The following is a 23238-nucleotide window of genomic DNA, read 5'->3' on the forward strand; positions in this document are numbered from 1 at the left end:
GTGGATCAAGACTTTACGGTGCCGGTCCAGATCTTTGCAACTTCCCTCACTCTCTCATGTGTCAAGTCCCTCGTTGGAATATTATCTAAGTGCTGCACACATGTGTAAAGTCATGATTCATAAAAGCAGATTTAGTAGTCTATTCTGTCCATGCCCAATAAGCAGATTATGGAAATGCATGTCAGATGGGGTTCAGACACAACAAAGGCTGCTGGAGAGCTTAAACACATGTATGCGTATACAAATACATGCGCACACGCACACGCGCACACACACACACACACACACACACACACACACACACACACACACACACACACACACACACACACACACACACACACACACACACACAAGCATGATTGTCTATCATATTTTAACAAAGTGTAAACTCATTGCTGGAACAAACACTGTCTCAGTTTAGACATTTGAAATTAATTTGGGAACATATCAAACTAATTTAGCTGAGATGGGGATGTAATTAACTAAAGCTGTGTACACAGTGCATTACTGCTGGTGATATAGGACTATGCATTACTGTAATAGCCAACTATAGTGCTGAAGAGAGCAGATTCTACAGCCTTCAACACTTTAGTAGAGCAGCTAATGCTAAGCCGCCTGATCATTGTTATGCATATAAAATCAATTAAGTGACTAAGTAGGTCATTTACAGCTCAGCAGTAGCCTACAAATAATGTACTATTATTGAATTATGCACATGCGTGCGTGTAACATAAAATAAGGAGGGAGCAATATAAATTGGGCAATATAAATTGTGCATTGATGCAGGCTATATTGTGCATTCACAATTAATAAAAATTGTAATACCCCAGTTTGTGTAGTAGACATGTGATTGATTGATTGAGAATTTTATTTTTTATAACAGTTGGGTATAAGTTTAAGTAGGCTATAATACAAGGAGCTAATTGCTTTAATTATTATTATAGTTTTCACAGATATAACTTTACTCAGTGAAAAGGTCAAGTTTATTTGCATGTCCAAAATTGGGCTATTCATGTTACAGCAGGTTCAAATAATATGCTCTATAAAACACATGCAGTATGCCAGTAAACATAGAACAGACATACAGTACATAGCCATAGCCACAAGATCCAGATAAGTTAACAACAATAAAGTGCAAATGTAGGCAGATTTCAAAAGTTCACTATAGGACAGACTGCGACAGTTTACCCCTAAATGAGTCAAACACTGACTCGGGTCGTGATGTTTGGCTTGTTGTGGTGGGGGCGGGACATGTTGAAGTTGTCCAACCGAGTCCAACCTTTCCACAAGCGAGGAGAGCGCAGCAAAATGTTCCGCTGAAATTCAGCCTCGAGACAGACGTCGTCCGGCAGTAATTAAGCCTTAACTCTCATTGTTCATCTTTTTTTTTTATCAACAAGGAGCAATCGCCAAGTGCCGCAGCCGATGTATCGATGACTCTCGGCGGTAAACTCGGCATCCTCTTGCTGGTTCTCCTCCTCACAGCGCAAGGTAAGACAACATCCAAATAAGATACAGTGCGGCGCGCCTGTAGTGCATGTAGTAGTCTATCCTACCTACCGCGGAGTTAAGATCGGAGCGCATTGTCAGAGTGTCAGAGTGAATGCGCTGGGCTAAAAGTAGCCTAGAACTAAAGACCGGGTGAAATTCATATTAAATAACTTTAAATTGAATAAGCTTTCTCTCTGTCTCTGTTTGTGCGCACTGCAGCGCACTTAATTGTGCCACTTTTAATTTGCTGTCTCCAACCCCAGGAAATAACTTTGCACAATTGCTATTGCCGTTGATGGAATAATAAACATTGAATTAATTCTGCAGATTAAATCTGCACCATAACATTTCCTATACGCAATTTTGTTGTTATTATTTGAGGATACCTAACCTATGACTTGTGAGAGAGAGAGCCCATGTCTGACCTGGATCTTGAATTATTTATTAAAACAAGATATTTTCACGTGCGCACAGTCCGGACAACACGGTGCGCGGATGCTGTGGAGTGTGTGGAACCGGCTGTCACGGTTTCCTTACCCAAGCACTACTGAGATAATTATGATCAGACAGTGCAGTGCCCCTGGCATGATGTCAGATTATGATCCCGATGTGTGCGACATACTGTAGGCATAGTTTTCCCCAGAAGCTTTATACATTAGGCTATATATACTCGTTGACTGTCAGTGCTGATTCAATCATGGGCGAATGAGTCCAGATGTTCAAAGCTATTAGGTTATGAGGTCTGGGTTAGAAAAGTTACAATGCTACACATAAAGCCATAACAAAACTTTTGGCTGCCATTTAACATATAGCCTATACCCTAGGCCTATACAAACTCAATGATAATGAAATTTAGTCTGAAATGTGCTTTTGTGCTTTAGATCAGTGGTTACCAATCTGTGGGTCCCCAGATGATTAGCTTAATGAGCAACATTGTTTTCCTCACTTAACAGTAAACAAACAAACCGCATAAGTGTACAGGACATCTGCACATTTCTAAAGTGACAATTGAATGACTTTTTGCGAATGCAGTGAGCCACTTACTATGACAGCAAGGGCTGAATGTCTGTGTGTGTGTCTGTGTGTCTGTCTGTCCCGCTGTTACACCACCCGCCCGCCACCAGAGGGCGCAGCTGTAGCACACACACACACACACACACACACACAGGGCGCAGCTGTAGCACACACACACACACACACACACACACACACACACACACAAAACCACACACACACGAGCTGCGTTCGCTTCCCACGTTTGCGCGTCTTACTTGTATAGCTGATCTACAAGCTCACCACGCCTTGCATGCAGTGCGAGTCATGTCTATCTGTGGAAGGTCAAAGTGCTTGTCAGGTTGGGGTCAGAGGCGTATCTACAATAAGGCAAGGGCAGGCGCCCGCCTGTCCAAATCCATTTCTGGCCTGGCCAAAATCCATACAATGAGAAAAGAGAGAGGACAAAAACAAGACCTGAGAACTATTAGTGGACAGCTGATTGGCCGTTGCGGTAGAGCCTTTGTATCCTACTCGTCTGGCAGGTATATCTCTTTGAAAACCTTTAGTGCTACGATTGTGCTTGGCGGGACGTTAACACATCTTGCCTGTCCAAAATATAATTCTTGCCTGCCCAAAATGTAATTCCTGGAAATGCCACTGGTTGGGGTGTTCGTGTTCCCAGTTCAAATATGATTATTTTGGCCTTTGGGGGGTTGCGGCTTGCAGGCCTGAAAAGTTTTGGCTTTTGGAACCCTTTAATACGTTAGATCATTGTTCTATGCTCTACGAGTCTACGTTGTTCTGTGGTCCATGTTTCTCGCCTGTTGACTGTTTTCAAGACTCAGCACTATTCGTTTTCCCTATTTGATATTGTGTTTGTTTCATGTTAAGGCCTCAAGACTCATGTCTATACACCAATCACAGAAGTGGGGCTCTTGTGAGGCTCCCAAGGGGTAGAGAGAGAGCGATAATGTAAAGATTAGTTAAATTCCAAAGTTTCATAAATATCTACTGCTGCAGGCTCGGTATCAACAGTATAGGGTGACTACTTGAATACTTTCTCAGATGGGGGTCCCAACCCAACCATTATAACTGTAGGTTCTCTGCAAGAATAAAAAAGTATGAGACATATAGTCTGCTTTTACAACCATCTTGCTCCCATCCGCTCTGGCCAATGTCCGTCATGCTCTTTAGATAAAAATGATTTGCCTCAGTCGACTGCTTTGTTGTGTTGCCCTCGAACTGAGTTAAACTTATCAAAGGGAGAGGAAATGGTGCTGTAAGAGGATGACCTGGTCCTGAACCAGATTTGGGCCCCATAGAGAAAGAGAGAGAGAGAGAGAGAGAGGGAGAGAGAGAGAGGGAGAGAGAGAGACAGAGAGAGAGAGACAGAGAGAGAGGGAAGAGTCGTTTCAGTTTTATCAAGGTATTATAATATACAGTGATATTTAACTTGGCTGCAAATATAGAAATTAGTCACTGTTTTTGCACCACTGGCATCTGTTCATTCACCTCCACCCCTGAATCCCTTACAGTGCGTGTGGGCTTTTGTATGGTGCTGAACAGAGGGCTGTGCATTCAGATAAGTGTTAGAGACACAGAGGCGCAACATGCACAGCCACACACACTCTCCCAGTGGGGGGAACGATTAGTGGACTATAAAAGGTATTGTCTCCTACCATCCAGGCCTGGACGATCTGTCCTTATTACAGAGGAATCGCTGATCCTGCATTCCTTGGGATTGGGGTATATTTTTAGTCGAACTGAGAGCTGCTGGATGGCAGAGTTTTGAGGATGTACTAAATTGAGATGTTGTCTATGCCGAGGCATGCTGGAATAAAGTGTCCACCACAAACTGCAGTGTCCCCATGTTTGATTTGGGCCTGAGACTGCCTGGGTTGGGCTGTTGTTCACCCTCTCTACCCTCATCAGCGTCTTTCTCTGTGCACTCTGTAAAATAAAGCAAAAATAATAAGAAAATAAAATTGAAAAAAATAGATAATTAGAAACCAATGGAGGTGGCACAATGGGAACAAAATAATACATGTGGTTCATGGTTTATCTAAAAAATAAAATCTATCAAATGTTATTTGTGTATTAACATGTATTTGTTTACTTAAGTTTACTTTACTAGAAGTTAAATGTTCTCAAATAGAAACTATAATAAATTCAAATCTCAAATTGATTGAGACTTTTTAATTTTTTAATCTTTAAAAAATATCATTGGTAATTGGTGGGTTTGGACTTTTTGATGGTCAGAATACACCATTGGTTTCATGTGTTAAGCCAAGGGGTTGGCGGTGCCGGGTGGCACAATACAGGCTGCATTCTGCCTTAACCTCTGTAATATAAAGAGTAAAACTGCCTAATGCCTTGTTATGTCTGGTAATGCAATAGGTACTTAAAGTAAAAGTAATGTAGTCAAAGAAAGTAGCTTCAAAATGAACATACAATATGTCTACAGTATGTTCAACAGTACATAACTAGTAACTACAGCAATAAAAACAATACAAAGTGTATTCACTCCGATCTAGTCATTTGGAGTGAAAACCTGCCAATTTAAATCGGTGGCAGAACATCACTATAGTGTTATGATTTATCCATCCTCTCCCTTCCACTCACACCCTCATATCCTCATCCCCTTCATTGGCAGGTCTCTCAGGTTTAGTTGTTCAATAGACAATGCTTTCTTTGATGTTTGCATAATGACTTTGCCCCCCTCTTGCTACACCTGACAGTGTGCAAACAGCAGACTTTGAAGGCTATTATCCCCTTGACACCATACACAAAGCAGACGCTGATGGCTATTATCCCCCATGCCTTTACAGTCACTACCTCTTCTCCTTTTGATCCAATGAAGGTTTTTACTAAAGTGCAATGCATGAGTTAAAATTAGGAACAGTCATCAAAATCATACAATCTCAGCATTCAATGCCAGTCCCCCATGCACTGTACCTATCTTTCATTAGTACGTACAGAAGTGTTAGCCATACGAGCTATTCTCTGATCTTGAAGAAGGCCGGCGGACTGTCAAAACATTATTATCAAATACAGAGAAATACACATGGAGTTGTTTTCTGCATCCTTTTTTCTCTCATCTGTCTTGCATGCAACTATCTTATACAATGCTGTGTCTGCAGTGGCCAGTACAAACAATCTCTCTGATATTGAAAACTAGAACTGGATATAGAGTATCACCCAGGCATTTATTGTTGCCCGAGGGCATCCAATCCAATCCACGCCATCCGCGTATGGCAAGGACTGATGTAGCCGCCTACCCGGGCCCGTATTGTTTGTTCATCACATACCTGAATGAATGAATTGAAAATGGTGGACCCTATTGTAAATAAGCTTTATGGTGTCGTCCATATTGTGTCATCCATATTGTATTGAGTTGTGCTTTCGTTTGAAATATACCTATTCTGCATACTGTTAATAAATACTTAAATCAATCAATCAATCAAACCCCGTTTACCAGGTTTACAGATCTTGCTCCCACAGTAGCAGTGCGAGTGCGGTTGTTGAACTAGTAGAAGCAGAGTGATCAGGTACTGTGTGATAAGGCTGGATGTTGGCCGGAGGTTCCAGGGAGTAGACAGGTCCACAAGTATATTTCAGGCATTTTATTTACCTCCAAAGTGCAGTGACAATACAAAAAGTAATAAATACTGGCCAAAATAACATTCCAAAAATAGGAAACAAAATACACCTGCTGCCTAAACTTTAAGAAAAACACAACAGATCTTGAGAGACTGTTACAGGCTATTTAACCTTCGATGAGGTCCTGGCTTGCAGCTCTCCCTGATGTCTGTCCTAGCCTCAGGTAATACTGAACTGCCTCCACCTGCAGCAATCCTGCTTTTATACAGGTGGGGCAAACCATCCCCTAATCAGCAAGTGACATTCAATTGACTCAACCACACTGCCAACTAAGGCCTACGAGTAATCTTCCACACTACTATACTTTAGAGGAATATACACTCAAACATATTTCAAAGGCCCAATTCATTCACAGGGCCTAACATAAAGACCAAACATAATACACACAGGAACAATCACCCCCCCTCCTCTACAGTACTTGGCACCCTCCAATCTAGAGAGGAGTGCTAGCACTGCAGAGGAGAGGCAGGTGACAAACATACAGTACCAATGCAACTTCAGTATCAATAAATACAAATAAACATTTTAAACTCTTTCGACCATTGTGTCTATAGGACACGGGCTGGCCTGGCCCATGACATATTGTGTGGCAAAAAATACCTGGCAACCACTCCTAGTGGATCGTTAGAGGCTCTTGTAAACAACAACAACTATGCTGGCTGATTTGTACACTTTGTAACAAGTTCTATGGTGCGTCTCCAATGGGAATTGCAACTTTAAAATAGATTTCTCCAAATTTAGACTAGAGCTGTCCCGATACTGTATCGGTATTGGAAAAGTATCGGCATCGCCCCTTATTTATCATATCGGGTCATATCGTTATCGGCGAATATGCCAGTCTAACCACCGATTCGACACAGGGGTAAGGGGTTGACACTATGGCTGGTAAATAAAATGTTGGGGCATGTGGAGTTTGCTCGAGTTGCCAGAACTGCAAGTGCACATTTGATTGACGCAACACAAGATCACAACACTGGTATCGGTATTGGTATCGGTGTCGACTAACACAGAAATTGTGGGATCGGGAACGAGAAAAATCAGGACGTCCCTAATTTAGACATTTGCACTATACTGCGGGTGGGGTGGGGAAAAAAATGACTATTTAGTAGAACCTTTTCCATATTTGACGTACATATTTGCGTCGGTTGGTGCCTATAAAAAGTGACTATGACAGCTGAGGTCAAGAGCTTTCTTTAACAGCTGGTCCTGCTGTAGCCCCTGACAAGTAAGACGCGCAAACGCGGGAAGCGAACGCAGCTCGTAAATGGCAATAACAACAATTAGAATAAATTACATACTTTTTTAAGGTTTTCTTTTTAAAGTTCTTTTTTATTTTTAAGTAAAGTTTTTTGAAGTTAAGTGTTTTTAAAGTTTTTTTTAAGTTAAGTTGTTGTGTGTTTTTTTAAGATTTTATTTTTAAGTTAAGTTTTTTGAAGTTAAGTGTTTTTAAAGTTTTTTTTAAAGTTAGACACACAGACATGATCTGCAGGGTCTCATAGTTAGTGCTCATTGCGTTCGCAATAAACCTTCAAACATGCACAGCGTTCAAGGTTCAGAAATATTTCAAAGACGTATAATCTTCAGACTGTCCTGATCTCATGACCTTGCCAACAATGTATTTGGCTCTATCAAAATGTAAACTTTGTGGACACGCCTATGCCCAGCCAGGCATTCTGAAAACGTACAGTACAATCTGTTCAGCCGATGTACTATGAATCGCTGTAATTCCTTTTCATTGAATGGGGTGTTTCATAGTAGATCGGGTGAACTGTTACAACCTGTTCCGAAACGGACCGGTAGCTGCAGTGCTACCTGATCCGGATAAGGATAAATGTTTTAAAATATATTCTTTAAACAAATACCCCTGAAACGGCCTGGAGGACAATCTGAACAGGTCTAGGCCAGATCCAACCAGACCTGAGAGAAATTCTAGGGGCAGCATGCGTAATATTTTGTATAACAAACAATCTACAATGCATATCTGTTTTTATTTCTTCAGGAAGGCTTCATAAATAAAAAAACGTAATTCTAACACAAATTACTGGTAGGTCTATAGGTTAAATATGACTAATTTTAAAACTAAAGATTGAACATACACACAGTTTTCACACATGTGTTTGCTGTACAATATTTACACAACACCCCTATACTTATATCAGATGGTCACACACACACACACACACACACACACACACACACACACACACCCACACCCACACACAGTCAAAACATTATTATCAAATTAAGAAAAATACATAGAGTTCGAGTGTGCAACACACTATTTTCTGTCCTTTTTTCTCTTGCATGCGCTGCAGTGGCCAATACAAACAAAGTCTCTGATATTGAAAACTAGAACTGGATATAGATGCATTTGTTGATGCCTGAGGTCATCCAACCGAGGACCCGCGTATGGCAAGGACTGATGTAGCCAAACGCACACACACACACACACACACACACACACACACACACACACACACACACACACACACACACACACACACACACACACACACACACACACACACACACACACACACACACTGACACACACACACACACACAGTCACACACACACTATAAAGCCAGCAATTTATTCTTTGAGGGTAATTACAGTATAGCTACTTCTGAGTGTCTGACATGCATTTCCAATGCCTCCGGGCCCATATCACATCAAGCTTGATCAAAGGCCCCCCTGGTGTGGGGCCACAAGTCTCTCTGGAGCTTTAGGCTCCAATAAACACCATGGATAGAGACAGACTTCACTCATTGTTGCTTTTGAAAGCACTGTACACAATGAAGACTTGTCACTGACTGTATCCTGTCACTGACTGTATCCTGTCACTGTCAGAGACAGATCTTTAAAGTGTAATGAGAAAATGTACTCTGTGTGTCACAAAGTACAGTTTCTTATAGAAAATTCCAGGCTGCAACCCGGTGAAAGGGCAAAGGTTACAAATAACTTCCTTTAAATTAAGTACACTCAAGATCTTCAGAAAGAAGAAAAAGGAGTATGGGGAATGACTGCTGGGACATTAAAAAAAATGTTCTTGGATTACCCCCCCCCCCCCCACACACACACACACACACACACACACACACACACACACACACACACACACACACACACACACACACACACACACACACACACACACACACACACACACACCCACACACACACACACACACACACACACACACACACACACACACACTGAACAAAAGGTCCAATTAATTGACTGATTATAATTGCCCTTGTTCTCCCTCACCCAATCAGAGGCTTAAGTGTGGTTCTGTGACTGCATTGACTCAGGGAACGATGGACAGTTTGTAAGGCAGGTTGCAAAGAGCTGAAATAAATTACAGCAGAGGTCCCAAGAGTAAGGACTTTTAATTTAAGCCTAAAGTCTCACTCTCAACTCGAGACAACGACCTCTGGAAACGTCTGGAAAGTTTTTTGTTAGCTGCTGTAAAGACACTGTTTGAGTGACGCTAGCCCCTCCAATGCAAGGCTTTTGAAAATTACTTCATATGGCTTCCTGTTTTATTATTATTATTTTTACTTTGTAGCCTGCCAGTGTCACATGAGCAGTGTTTTGTCCTTCACAGTAAGGCGAGGATGAAGAAATCGTCAGTACTCTATTATACTTTACTTATGCCAAGGAATGAGCTGTTAACCACTTATATTAGACAAAGACCGGGGTCCCCCAAGACTATATCATTGGCCCCTTACTTTTTCCCCTCTACATCAAACCTCTTTACTGAAAATAGCTGATCTACGTGTTGAGATTGTAGATCTGCTACATGTTTTTACAGGGGTGTTGAGACCCAGTGTGCTCGGCTGACAGGGAAACTGAGTCTCAACAGTTACACGCAAACAAGGATAGGAGGGTTGCGTGCTCACTCAGTCCACTCCTGTTCACCATGCTGACTCATGACTGTTGAATCTGCCAGGTCCAGCTCCAATCATATCATAAAATTAGCTGACAACAACACGGGTGTCACGAATGGTGATTATACAATGTACAGTGGAGGTGGAGCAACTGACCATGTGGATAAAACCAAGGAGAATATAGCTCACAATAGCTCACACTCACAGCAGCAGTTTGAGCCCAGAAACACTTACACTTCCTACAGAGACTGAAAAAAGCGAATTCCCCTTCATCCATCATGACACTATTCTACAGAGGAACCATTGAGAGCATGCTGGAGAATGACCAGAACCATGTCTGCCATTGACAAAGAGTTCCTATAAGAACAGCAGTTAGCTCTACTGCGGACACTGTTGCTTCTCATTGGAGCCGTATAACGGGTGACTGAGGGGCTAGAGATTAGTTTAAAATAATATAAACCTTTACTCATCCCCACAGGGATATTCAGGTGTCGTTGCAGAAACAGCAATAGGCTGGAAACAAGAGTGGTGCCAGTGGTCAAAGTGAAGTAAAAAAAAAAGCCAACATAAAAAAGTTCACTAGTAGTAGTTGACCCACCTTTAATAAATCAATACTTACTGACATCTTACATCACTGTTTGGTATGGGAACTGCAAAGCCGCTGACTGCAAGACAGTCCCTGCAGAGGCTAGTGAGAGTAGCAGAAAATATTAGTCTCTCTATCTGACATACTGTATGCAGACCGATGTCTCCAAAAGGCCACCAACATGACCGGTCCCACCCTCCCACCACCTCTTTGACTGACCGGTCCCACCCTCCCACCACCTCTTTGACTGACCGGTCCCACCCTCCCACCACCTCTTTGACTGACCGGTCCCACCCTCCCACCACCTCTTTGACTGACCGGTCCCACCCTCCCTCCACCTCTTTGACTGACCGGTCCCACCCTCCCACCACCTCTTTGACTGACCGGTCCCACCCTCCCACCACCTCTTTGACTGACCGGTCCCACCCTCCCACCACCTCTTTGACTGACCGGTCCCACCCTCCCACCACCTCTTTGACTGACCGGTCCCACCCTCCCACCACCTCTTTGACTGACCGGTCCCACCCTCCCACCACCTCTTTGACTGACCGGTCCCACCCTCCAACCACCTCTTTGACTGACCGGTCCCACCCTCCAACCACCTCTTTGACTGACCGGTCCCACCCTCCCACCACCTCTTTGACTGACCGGTCCCACCCTCCCACCACCTCTTTGACTGACCGGTCCCACCCTCCCACCACCTCTTTGACTGACCGGTCCCACCCTCCCACCACCTCTTTGACTGACCGGTCCCACCCTCCCACCACCTCTTTGACTGACCGGTCCCACCCTCCCACCACCTCCACGCACTCTGGTAGGAGGTTTAAGAGCACTACTAGTGCAAGCTGCACTAGTAGATTCCCTCAAGACGTCAGAGGACTGAAGAATTCTGCACTAATTTACCATAATTACACCAATAGAAACACAATTATACACCAACAGCCATGGATTCACAATTTGGCAGCAGATTTAGATAATGAAAGACTAATTATGAAATTATGAAAGTCTGCACTCGAATAAAGCTATACTAAACTCGCATAAAATGATAAATAAGAAAGAACACCAACAGCCCCATTGAGAAACACTATCCTAAATTGCAAATTCAGACTCCGTACAGTCCGTAGTACGACAGTGTTGCTTGTCAACATACAGATCTTACAGCCAACAATGTGTCACATCACAAAGTGAGATAATCCTAATTCTTCCAGCTGTGCTGATTTATCCACTGTGGCGAATTTGACATTCAAATATCTACAGTATATGAGATGAAACCAACATGCTGGCAGCTTTTCCCTCTGCCTTTTACACTGGTGTCAGTGTTGAGTCTGTTGGGACACTGGCAACAAAAAAAATAGGACAGATTACCAGTGTTTTTAGAGCTACAATATGTAGGCTCTGGAGTTTTAGACTTCAGGCCTGTCCTTTGGGAGACTGTGTTCACTCAGCCAGAAGAAACAGGGGAAAGAGAAGAGAAAGGACAAGCTGATACGCCTGAGAGACAAGACAAAAATATATTATTTTGTTGAGCGACACTTGTTTAAAGGGTTTGTCAGAACTTTGTCCTTTGTGGTTCCCGAAGCTACACAACCCTTGACGTCCTACAATTGTCGAAAGGTCAAAATAAAGTAAATTAAATTAGATGAAGAATGAAATAAAGAGTCAGTGTGAGTAGAGGGATGTAAGAGACAAAGCGAAGGAGATGGAGAGACTAAGAGAAAGAGAAGGAATTTGTGTGTGTGTGTGTGTGTGTGTGTGTGTGTGTGTGTGTGTGTGTGTGCATGTGCGTGTGCATGTGTGTGTGTCTCTGCGTGCTTTCCCAAGTGATTGAAACATCTTCTGCTTGGATAGGCATGGCTCTGTAGCACTAGAGTTACTAGTGGCAGCCTTCCACAAAATGATCAACACACGCACGCACGCACACACACACACACACACACACGCACGCACGCACACACACACACACACACACACACACACACACACACACACACACACACACACACACACACACACACACACACACACGCTAAGGCCACCACATTCTTCTCTAGCTGTAAGTGTCTTGTGCTTGGAGATTTGCTAAAAGCTTTCAAGCTTTCACTTTTCTCACTCCTGTAAATAGGCAGCTGAAATGTTTGACGCCTTTCACACCCCATTTCCATCTCCCGCGGCCCTCTTTTTCTGCATGCAGAGAAAAGAGACATTGATTAAGCCATTAAAACAAAGTGTGTGCGTGTGCGTGTGTGTGGAAGGGGTGGTAGTACTGCATATACTATAGTCTTTTCTGGTGGTGGTAGAAACAGAGTCACGCACCACAGGAAAGAATACTACATGCTGGCTTTGTGAAAGATGACCTTGACCTTTCAACAATTGTAGGACGTCAAGGGTTGTGTAGCTTCGGGAACCACAAAGGACAAAGTTCTGACAAACCCATTTCTCCCAGTGTATCATAGTGTTTGTTACGAAGGAACGTAGTGCCTCTCTGACATCACAACCGGGACGTCAGGGTGACATCACCCCCGACATCCCAACACACATAAATATGAGTGCCTACGCAAGTTACGGACGGATTAAGCTAACAGCAATACGGACCAGATAGCAGCAGCAGACCTCGGATATACTATCGTACTATATCAGGATCTGCCACCGACTGCCGGCTCCACACTTGCGCTCAAAGAGAGAGACTTCTGTTCCTCTCTCTTCGGCACTATCCCCGAGGTCTCGGTCACAGTGTTAGTGGAGTAAATATTGAAATGTTTCAAAACTATTTCACTCAAAATTAAAAAATATAAATCCACAAACTACAGCACTACAGCCAAGATATTTTCACTGTTACATAAGGCTCAAGTGATAATAATATGTTTCGGGCACTGCAAACTGTGCAAAGGAGACACCAAATGTATCACTTGAGCTGAATCGTTTTGGAAACACTGGTACCTTGTCTGTCTACTAACACTCTCATTTCTGACTCTCACCAGACTGTAACTCATCCAAAGGTGAGGACAGGCTATTCCGGAGGTTATTCCGCAGGTACAACCAGTTCATACGGCCAGTGGAGAATGTATCTGATCCCGTCACAGTGGAGTTTGAGGTCTCCATATCTCAACTGGTCAAAGTGGTGAGGCTAAATTACGTTTAAAACTGTCCAAAAAAAGAGATTTAAACATTTTACATCATTCACATCCATCCAGCCATTCAGTCTAATTCGCTCTTTGTTCTTTCAGGATGAGGTGAATCAGATCATGGAGACTAATTTGTGGTTGAGACATGTGAGTAGAGTTGAATTGATCCTTGATTTGATGTAAAAAAAAAAGAAATAAATTGCTTTACTGGCATGAGAAAACATTGCCAAAGAAGCATTGTCAAAATATAATAAAAACTGTTTAAGAAAATGGGAAAAGTATGTAGTTGGAGGGGGTAACAAAGCTTTGTCAATTTAAATAGTATACAAAAGCCCCAGATTTTTAAACGTGTTAAAGTTAACAGCTCTGTTGCTCTGTGCAGATAGTGCCCTGGTCTTACTGACATCAGACTGCTTCACAGACGGCCATGATGACGTTAGGATCTGGTTACATGATGGTTTATCTGTGTTTCAGATCTGGAACGACTACAAGCTGAAATGGGCTCCTGTCGAGTACGATGGGATCGAGTTCATCCGAGTTCCTTCCAACAAGATTTGGAGGCCTGACATTGTCTTGTACAATAAGTATGATGAATTGTTATGTGGAAAATGTTACGTATAACCCCCAATTCTGTGTGAAGCTTAACTTCTAATCTTATTATATAAAAATGGTCTTAAGGGACGACCGGCGGGCTGGTGGATCACATCGTCATGCTCATGTCACTATGACTCAGCCATATTGAGTTATTATAGCTGGGGCGAACTCGTAAGACATCACCAAGTTTTGGCTTTTTGACTAGTTTTTGTATTTTGGCGTGGTGGTAGGTATGGGTATAAGGTTTTCAAAAAGGTGTGCAAAGGCATTAGGTCTGTTTGCTCAAATATTGAGTCTAACATATAGGTATTGTTGAAAACCAACATAATTGATAAAATAGAGTTTTCAATGGATTGGGTGTGCTAAATAACATACTAAAATTTTAGGAAAATCGAACAACCAGAAAGGCATCGTTTTCAAGATGGCGTCCACAGTGGCTAAAATGAGCCTATAAACTGGGATTTAATATGTAAAACATCATATCAATTATGCACTTGGTAATTACTTTTTGAATTACAATGCAGCTACGCCCAAATATTGAGTGTGTTCTCATGGCATCAGCACAAATATCAGTCAGTTCCATATACAGTATGGGCACAAAGTTGACACTTTCATTATTCTGACCTGTTCTGTGACAACTGAAATCTGCTTCAAAATATCCCCTGGCCCTGCCAGTGCTGTAGGTGATTTCCTGGTGGCAGACAAGACCAAAGCTCTGCTGAGGTTTGATGGCACCATCACGTGGGTTCCTCCAGCCATCTTCAAGTCCTCCTGCCCCATGGATATCACCTACTTCCCCTTTGACTACCAGAATTGCTCCTTGAAGTTTGGCTCCTGGACCTACGACAAGGCCAAGATCGACTTAGTACTCATCGGCTCAAAGGTCAGTGAAACATTGAAAGTCAAAAGAGATAATATCGAGCACTGAGGTCATACAATACTACAACAATTATAATTAATGTAATTATTTGGCTAAACTTTAACAGCTGGTAAAAATAAAACAATTAAAATGATATTACACTGCAATGAGGATTATATCATTTCATTGTTACACAGTTTTCCTGTATACTGGTTACACCAATTGACAGAACCCATTACATATTTATAATGCTGCGTCTTTGCTGAAGAAAGTGAAACAGAAAAAAACCTACAAGAATGCGGTTGATGAGATTAAAAAACAATTATCTCCATACATCCAGTCAACATCCAGTGCTCAAATATTGGTTCTACACCAAAGCAGTCAACAGTAGCTTCTTATACTTACACTGACACGTTCTCCCTATCAGGTGAACCTTAAAGACTTCTGGGAGAGCGGCGAGTGGGAGATCATCGACGCCCCGGGCTACAAGCACGACATCAAGTACAACTGCTGCGAGGAGATCTACCCGGACATCACCTACTCCTTCTACATCCGCCGCCTGCCCCTCTTCTACACCATCAACCTCATCATCCCCTGCCTCCTCATCTCCTTCCTCACGGTGCTGGTCTTCTACCTGCCCTCCGACTGCGGTGAGAAGGTCACATTGTGCATCTCCGTCCTGCTCTCCCTCACTGTGTTCCTGCTGGTCATCACCGAGACCATCCCCTCCACGTCACTCGTCATTCCCCTCATCGGCGAGTACCTCCTCTTCACCATGATCTTCGTCACCCTCAGCATCGTCATCACCATCTTCGTGCTGAACGTCCACTATCGCACGCCCATGAGCCACACCATGCCGGAGTGGGTCCGCTCCGTGTTCCTCGGGGTTCTGCCACGGGTGATGCTGATGCGGCGGCCTATCGGCCAGGGCTGCCGCTCCTCCGGGAGCATCAGTGGAGGGATGGGTGGTGGAGGAGGAGGAGGACGGAGGAACAGTGGCGGGAGCAAGAAGAGGAAAAACAGCCTAGGAGGAGGAGGAGGTGTTGGTGTGGGGGGTTTAGGATGCACACAGCTAGACAGTGGAGCCGGGGGAGGGGGCGCCACCTTGGACGGGGGCTCCATGAACTGCGTGGAGTACGGGGAGGCGAACAGGGAGCGGGGCAGGGAGGTGAACCGAGGGCTGAAGCGTGACAGGAGGTATGCCTACAGAGGGAAGGAGGTACCGATCCCTGTCCCTCCCCCTGTGGTCCCCCCTCCGTCCAAGCAGGCCCCTCATTCACAAGTCCCGCCCCAGGCCCCCCAAGAGTCAGAGGTGCCAAAGCTTCCGAGGACCCTCAATACCCCGCCGCCGGTCAGCACTGTGATGGCCTTCTCCGTGGTTTCCCCGGAGATCAAGCAAGCCATCGAGAGTGTCAAGTACATCGCTGAGAACATGAGGACACGCAACAAAGCCAAAGAGGTACATTATATCACACACAAACACAATGCTGTCTTGTTACTTTTCCTCATGTGCTATGAAAAACATTCATTGCCTCTTTGATAAAAAATATTTAGTGAAAGTAAGATATTTTGTCAAATAAATAGCAACTCTGGAACTTGTCTGTAAAAGGTCAATATCTATAATGCACTCAGGAGCCTCGCGTTTTGTGTCTACCCTGAGATTGGGAAGTCAGGGTTCAATCCCCTGGCAGGGTCATGCCAAACACTATTCAAACGGGACCCGATGCCTCCCTGCTTGACACTCAGCATTCCCAATGGTTGGATTGGGATAGGTATACCTATGACGTGACATACTAGCGTCATGCCCAGGGGGTGTACATCATGACTGGGGTATGTACTGTACTTGCACATAAAGCCGCCTCACACAATAGAAACAGGAGATAGGCTCCTGCCCTATGGGCCACATGGCCCATAGGGTGCTTATGTACTATAGTACTTTGGTCAGACATTTATTCAGGAAATGGGTTGGTTAGCTTGCGACTTGATTTGAAATGTCTCATTCCCAGCCTACTTTAGCTTTTGGGAATTGTGGTCTAAGATTATATCCTGCAGTAAGAACTGGAGAGATAAGGGGACTATTTCATCCTCACTCTTTCTTGACCCCTATTGTGGTTTATATGATAGTAGCAGTTATTGCACTTCAGTGAAATCTTACTATCCAATGTGCTTGGCCAAGCAGTCCTGAAATGCCACAACAAACTGCACGCACGGACGCACGCACGCTCAAGCAAGCACACACACAAATGCTTAGCAACATCCACAAACCTACACACAAACACACTGGATTTGACTCTAGGCTTTCTATTCACAGTTAACTCTGCAGGATGTGTGCCTGTGTGAGTCTGTGTTTCTACCTCCCTTGGATCTAAATGGCGTTAAAGCTCTTTACATAGGAGCTATAATAGGGAAGTAAAGCTGCTTGTTTATGGGAGAGAGAGAGCCTCTCTGGCTCTCTGGATCAGCCTGATATGTTTGTGCTTGCCGCTCCGTCTTTCCTTTGTAAGGCCTTTAGGTTTCAATGATGCATACAGAAGAGCTATACTTTCTTACGGACAATGTTGTTGTGCGGTTAAGTTCGCTCCCTGATACAATAGGCCATAGCTGACTGCTTGCAATCCACACACACACCCGCCCTCCTAAAGGTTTCATAGCGCCTCATGTGTTTTTACCTCTGCCCTACTTGCTTTGTACAATTACACTCATGCACAGCACCCGCAAACACACACAAATGCGCGCGTGCGCGAGCATATGCATATTCCTGTTTAGGATATTTCCTTGAAACCACTCACACCACTCAGTGTGTACTTGAGTGATCTGGAGTGAATGTGATGGCTTGCGTCATTACTACAACCCATCAGCTCACTCAGATGTCATTAAGCAACAGTCATGTCTCTTTTCAAGAGAGGGAGGCGTACTTATTTATTTATAAAAAGTGTCAACTTTTATAGAGGTTTCGGTTGTGTCGTTACCATGGTATGATGTAACATTGTACGGTGAAAGAGCTCTTTTAAAAGACTTTTAGCATGAACATGAACGAATGCAAACAAAGCACATTTTGACAATATATAATAATATAACATCACGAAACATAGTACAGCATTTATTTTTCTTATGTTTTTTAAATGTGAAGATCTGGTTCTGGATTTGCGGCTCCAGTCTGGGTCTTCTTCAAATAGCAAAATTGACATGAAGTTGATTGACATTTTTTCTTGAAAAATGAAATCAAATAAAAAATATTTAAAATAAATCGTGTCAGAAACAGCTTTGTTTGCGTTTGTTTATGTACATATTTGTGTGCGCTGATGGGCGCCTGTTGATGCCTTGTTTGTCTCAACCTCGTACAGCACTTTGGTCAGCTTCTGTTGTTTTAAATGTGCTTCATAAACATGAAGTTTGATTTGTGCTAAAAGAGTGACTTTGAGACCTGCTTGACCAGTGCAATGTAAGTCAATGAGCAGACTAATTTGGAAGATCAATTTCTAATCAACAGAGAAACAGAGAACTCAAACTCTACCAAAGTGTCATTGCCCTTTAAACGCCATCTTCTTGTGCGCTCTGTTCCTCTCCTAAGACGTGTGTCCTCTCTCCTCCTCTTGTCCCATTTTGTTCTCTTTCTGTCCCATGCATTCCGCTCTGTCTCTTCTCAGGTGGAGGACGACTGGAAGTACGTTGCCATGGTGATTGACCGGATCTTCCTGTGGGTTTTTGTCACGGTGTGTGTGTTGGGAACTGTCGGACTCTTCCTCCAGCCACTGATTGGCTTTTTTAAATGAAGAGTTCTGGAAGCTGCTGCTCCAAAAACCCCTCTCTGTGTAGCTATTTCTGCCTCTCCATCTCTAGGGCTGTCGCTGTCATGACATTATGCACAACAGCCATTTTGGAAAGAACTCAGACCTCTTCATACTTCCTTCACAGGTGTTAACGATGATACTAATTAAGGCTCTGTTCCATTCTGGTCAAACAGTGTCAGGGTGCTGCTTGGCTCACTGGAAACACTCTGGGTCTCAGAGTGTCCTTGAGTGTGTTCCAAATCGCCCTGTACGGGTGTGTAACCAACGGGTGTTCCTTGTATGGGTCCTTGAAATTCCACTGTGATACACTAAATGGAACAGAGCCTTAATACATATGGTAAGACCTATGAAGGAAGTAGGGAAGGGGCCCCGAGTTCGTTCCAAAATGGCCGCTGTGCATAGAGCCTATAGACCGATTCCGTAGCGGTTTCATGGTCGCAGCCTACGTATTTCCTGTAGGCGGACTCGACGTAGCTGCGGGGATAAAACCCTCACCAGGCGCACCTCTTCCACTACAGTGAACGGCAGAGTGACTGATGTTAGTTTGCCTCAAACTTTACTCCTTTACCTGCTTTTTTACTAACACTAACATTACAAAGATGCCCAGAACATTGAGATGAACCTGTGTAGTTTATGGCTGCTCCAACAGTAGTGGCAACATAAAAAATAAAATAAAACGGAATGTCTAATATCCACCACGGTGGCTGAGACCAGAGCCATTGAGTAATGGTTGAGACGAAGCAGGGAAAGATACATATCGCCAGTCTTACCCAATACCAAATCTTTCTGTTTTATGAACACAAGGCTGCTGTATTTTATACCTCATACTAAGCATTTAAAGTATGAGGTATAAAGTACACTGGCGTTATGTATCTTTCACTGCTTCGTCTCAACCATTACTCAATGGCTCTGGTCTCAGCCACCGCGGTCAGAGCCGAAGAGTTTGATCAATCAAGCATACTTTTACCAATGAATTAGCCTATACACAGACAGCGACTGATCAGCCTATTTTGGATGATATGGGTCTTTTCTCGAGTCAGTGTGTAGTCTCACTAGTCTGTGTAGGGTTAGGTCTCTTTGGTGAATTCTTGATCAGTGTTATTATGTCACGCCTCAAGAACAACTACAAAAGAAACCCGATTAGCACTTTTTAACACCTCTTGGACGGCCGGTGTCTCTCAAGACAGAGGAGGAACAACAGGGGAGGCGCTGTTTTCCCGAATATTTGACGATGGGATTCTCAGATTGCCGGCGGAGAGGTCCAAAATGTTCGGAATTCCCAGAAAATATGTAATGTAAATGTAAAATGTCCACGAAAATCTTCATGGGGGCCTAAAGGGGCCCTGGGAATCTTCATGGGGGCTGTGGCCCCGTGGCCCCCACAGACTCTACGTCGTTGACCGCGGTGGATATTAGACATTCCGTTTTATTTTATTTTTTATGTTGCCACTACTGTTGGAGCAGCCATAAACTACACAGGTTCATCTCGATGTTCTGGGCATCTTTGTAATGTTAGTGTTAGTAAAAAAGCAGGTAAAGGAGTAAAGTTTGAGGCAAACTAACATCAGTCACTCTGCCGTTCACTGTAGTGGAAGAGGTGCGCCTGGTGAGGGTTTTATCCCCGCAGCTACGTCGAGTCCGCCTACAGGAAATACGTAGGCTGCGACCATGAGACCAGCTACGGAATCGGTCTATAGTCACATGAATAATTGCGATAAACTATTTAGTTGTTTTTGAAATTGAACATTGAACATATACTGGTAATTAAATGAAAAATGACAATTATGCGAAAATAATTGTGATTATATCTCAAACAATTGCAATTAGGCGACAGGCCTATCCATCTGTCTTTCTGTCTGACTCTCTTGCTCTCCTTCACTACTATGTGCTGCAATGGGGAATGCATGTCTGGCTGCATTTTCACATGGACAACCACCCCCACCACCACTTCCACTCCTATTTTGGGCTCTACCGTCGGCCCTCACGCCTTGTCATCATCTGTCAGTGGCCCCGCGAGAAATGTTTTACTTATCTCCGTCGCCTCTCTACAGTATAGCTACACAGAGTGTTAATTTAACTGGAACCAATTGGACCTTACGGGTCAGCTTATGCTTCAGACTTCACATGAGACTCTATCTTGTATGTTCTATCTTTAGGTTCTCTTTACTCCGATTTAGAGTCAGAGTTGTCCGTAGTCAACAAATGTCTAGAAATGCATTGTATTGCTGTTCGTTAAGGGGTAAATGGGTATCAAATAGCAATAACATCTGTCGGTGTAGAAGAATATCTAAGACACAAACCATCCAGTGAAGACGCTGAGATTCAAAAAAGCTCTTCGTCGTCATGACTCATGACTCATGACTCATGAGCCTGTGGAAAAAGGCAATTTTGTCCATGAGATGCTTTTGAGAAACCCAGTACACTGTCAAACATCACTTTTGGCTGTGACTACTGATATGTGCCTGTGTCTAGTCTGAGGTTAATGGAATATGTCACCACCTTTTACAAATGACATTCATACTCGAGCTGTTCAAAACATCGTGATCATCCGCATTTTTTCGACAGCTGTCATAACTGTTTACAATCACTACAGAGTACTTCTGTCACCTCTGTGTTACATAATACTTCAAATCAGATGTGCATGGCTATTGAGCAGGACATTGGCTGTACGGTCCATATATACTGTAGACATCCATTCTTTGAGGACACATGATGACACCATCATGCATCTCACATTAGTTCACCAACTTCAGTTCAAACATATACATTATTGTACAGTGCACTCTTTGAATTGCAAAATGTGGATTAACTTGTAAAAAAGGTCAACATGATCAATCTTTCAATGAGTGAACAATAAAGTTATTCCTACTATACAGTATGTCATTGTCTGCCTCCTGCTGTTTGTCATCGATTTGCATCTTGGTAATCGTTTTGAATAATAACTATTTTTTATAGAACTACAACCGTTGTATTGCCATATTGCTAAAAATCTGAAATACCATACTGGTATTATGCAAAAGTATACAGATGGGCTCTGTCTTGCATGGTAACTCACCCCGTTTCATGTGTGTGTGTGTGTGTGTGTGTGTGTGTGTGTGTGTGTGTGTGTGTGTGTGTGTGTGTGTGTGTGTGTGTGTGTGTGCGCGTGTGCGCGCGTGCGTGCGTGCGTGTGTTCCACATGGGTTGTCAGCTCTAGTCATGAGGCAAATGTCAGGCGAGGACAAGGGTGTCTTTAAACAGCGCTATTATATAAAGCACAGAATCATCATGTCGTCAATCCCCCGGGGAGGAGAGGGAGGATGGAGAAAGATGGGGAGATAAAGAGGATCGAGAGAAGTGTGAAAGTGAAAGAGTAATAAATAATGTTGGGGGAAAGAAATAGTATGGGGTAAGTCGTGTGATTATTGTCCAAAACCAAGATGAGGAGAATCTAGGTATACGAGATAAATAGCTCACTTTACCTATCCTTACGCCTGCAGTCACCCTTGAGTATGCCTTAACCATGATCTCCTCTGTTGAGCTGCTCAGTAGCCAAATTAGTCGTCCTTACTCCTGCCAATGTTCTTGACCAAAGCAATGGTCTTAGCATTGAATAAAGGCTGCCTATGCTGCTAATATTTAGGGTTCCTGGTGTGTGCATGTACTGTTTTTTAACCCATCAAGACCTGAGTACGATTCTACAAAATGTCTTCTAAATCAGTGGTTCTCAAACATTTTCCATGTCAAGGATCCCCCAAAATTATATGTACGCTATTTGGCCACGGAACCACATCTCAAAATGTTTTGTTCCAGGGACCTCAAGAAGCGAGAAGCAAAGATTTGAGTGAAATATTATGTTAATTTAAAAAAAAATATATATATATTCAAAGATTTTCAGACATTTAAGACAATTAAGCTCCACCCCCACGGCTGACTTCCGCAGGGGTGGAGCTTCTTTTCCATCCACCAGCTGTCTAAAAACCCGGAAAAGACGCTGGCCGACAGAGAAAACGGGTCGGCTCAGGTCTGGAAACCCTGATTGTTTGCCTGCCCTGGACGATGAGAAGCAGTGGCCGGTGCCATTACTGCGACTGCCACACACTGCCACACACACACACACACACACACACACACACACACACACACACACACACACACACACACACACACACACACACACACACACACACACACACACACACACACACACACACACACACACACACACACACACACAGTGCCCTTGCCCTTGTCCTCTATTT

At 43.5% G+C, this 23238-nt stretch overlaps 1 protein-coding gene across 1 annotated transcript; it reads left to right on the forward strand.

The window, feature by feature from the left end:
* Window positions 1–1297: 1297 nt before the first annotated feature.
* On the forward strand, window positions 1298–19200 carry LOC310873416 (neuronal acetylcholine receptor subunit alpha-3-like). Its single transcript, XM_083785787.1, has 7 exons — window positions 1298–1494; window positions 13610–13749; window positions 13856–13900; window positions 14228–14337; window positions 15023–15230; window positions 15634–16665; window positions 18854–19200. Exons 1-7 carry the CDS (start codon window positions 1437–1439, stop codon window positions 18977–18979), a joined length of 1719 nt encoding a protein of 572 aa, XP_083641913.1. The 5' UTR covers window positions 1298–1436; the 3' UTR covers window positions 18980–19200.
* Window positions 19201–23238: the final 4038 nt, after the last annotated feature.

The sequence above is a fragment of the Protomyctophum parallelum genome (assembly GCF_964188405.1).
Source record: "Protomyctophum parallelum genome assembly, chromosome: 16".
Lineage (NCBI taxonomy): Eukaryota > Metazoa > Chordata > Actinopteri > Myctophiformes > Myctophidae > Protomyctophum > Protomyctophum parallelum.

Excerpts from the sequence above, each read along its gene's own strand:
- LOC310873416 (XM_083785787.1), top strand. The coding sequence starts at position 1,437 with ATGACTCTCGGCGGTAAACTCGGCATCCTCTTGCTGGTTCTCCTCCTC. Across the intron at positions 14,338-15,022 it reads GACATTGTCTTGTACAATAA|TGCTGTAGGTGATTTCCTGG; the intron begins GTATGATGAATT and ends TGGCCCTGCCAG. Across the intron at positions 15,231-15,633 it reads TAGTACTCATCGGCTCAAAG|GTGAACCTTAAAGACTTCTG; the intron begins GTCAGTGAAACA and ends TCTCCCTATCAG.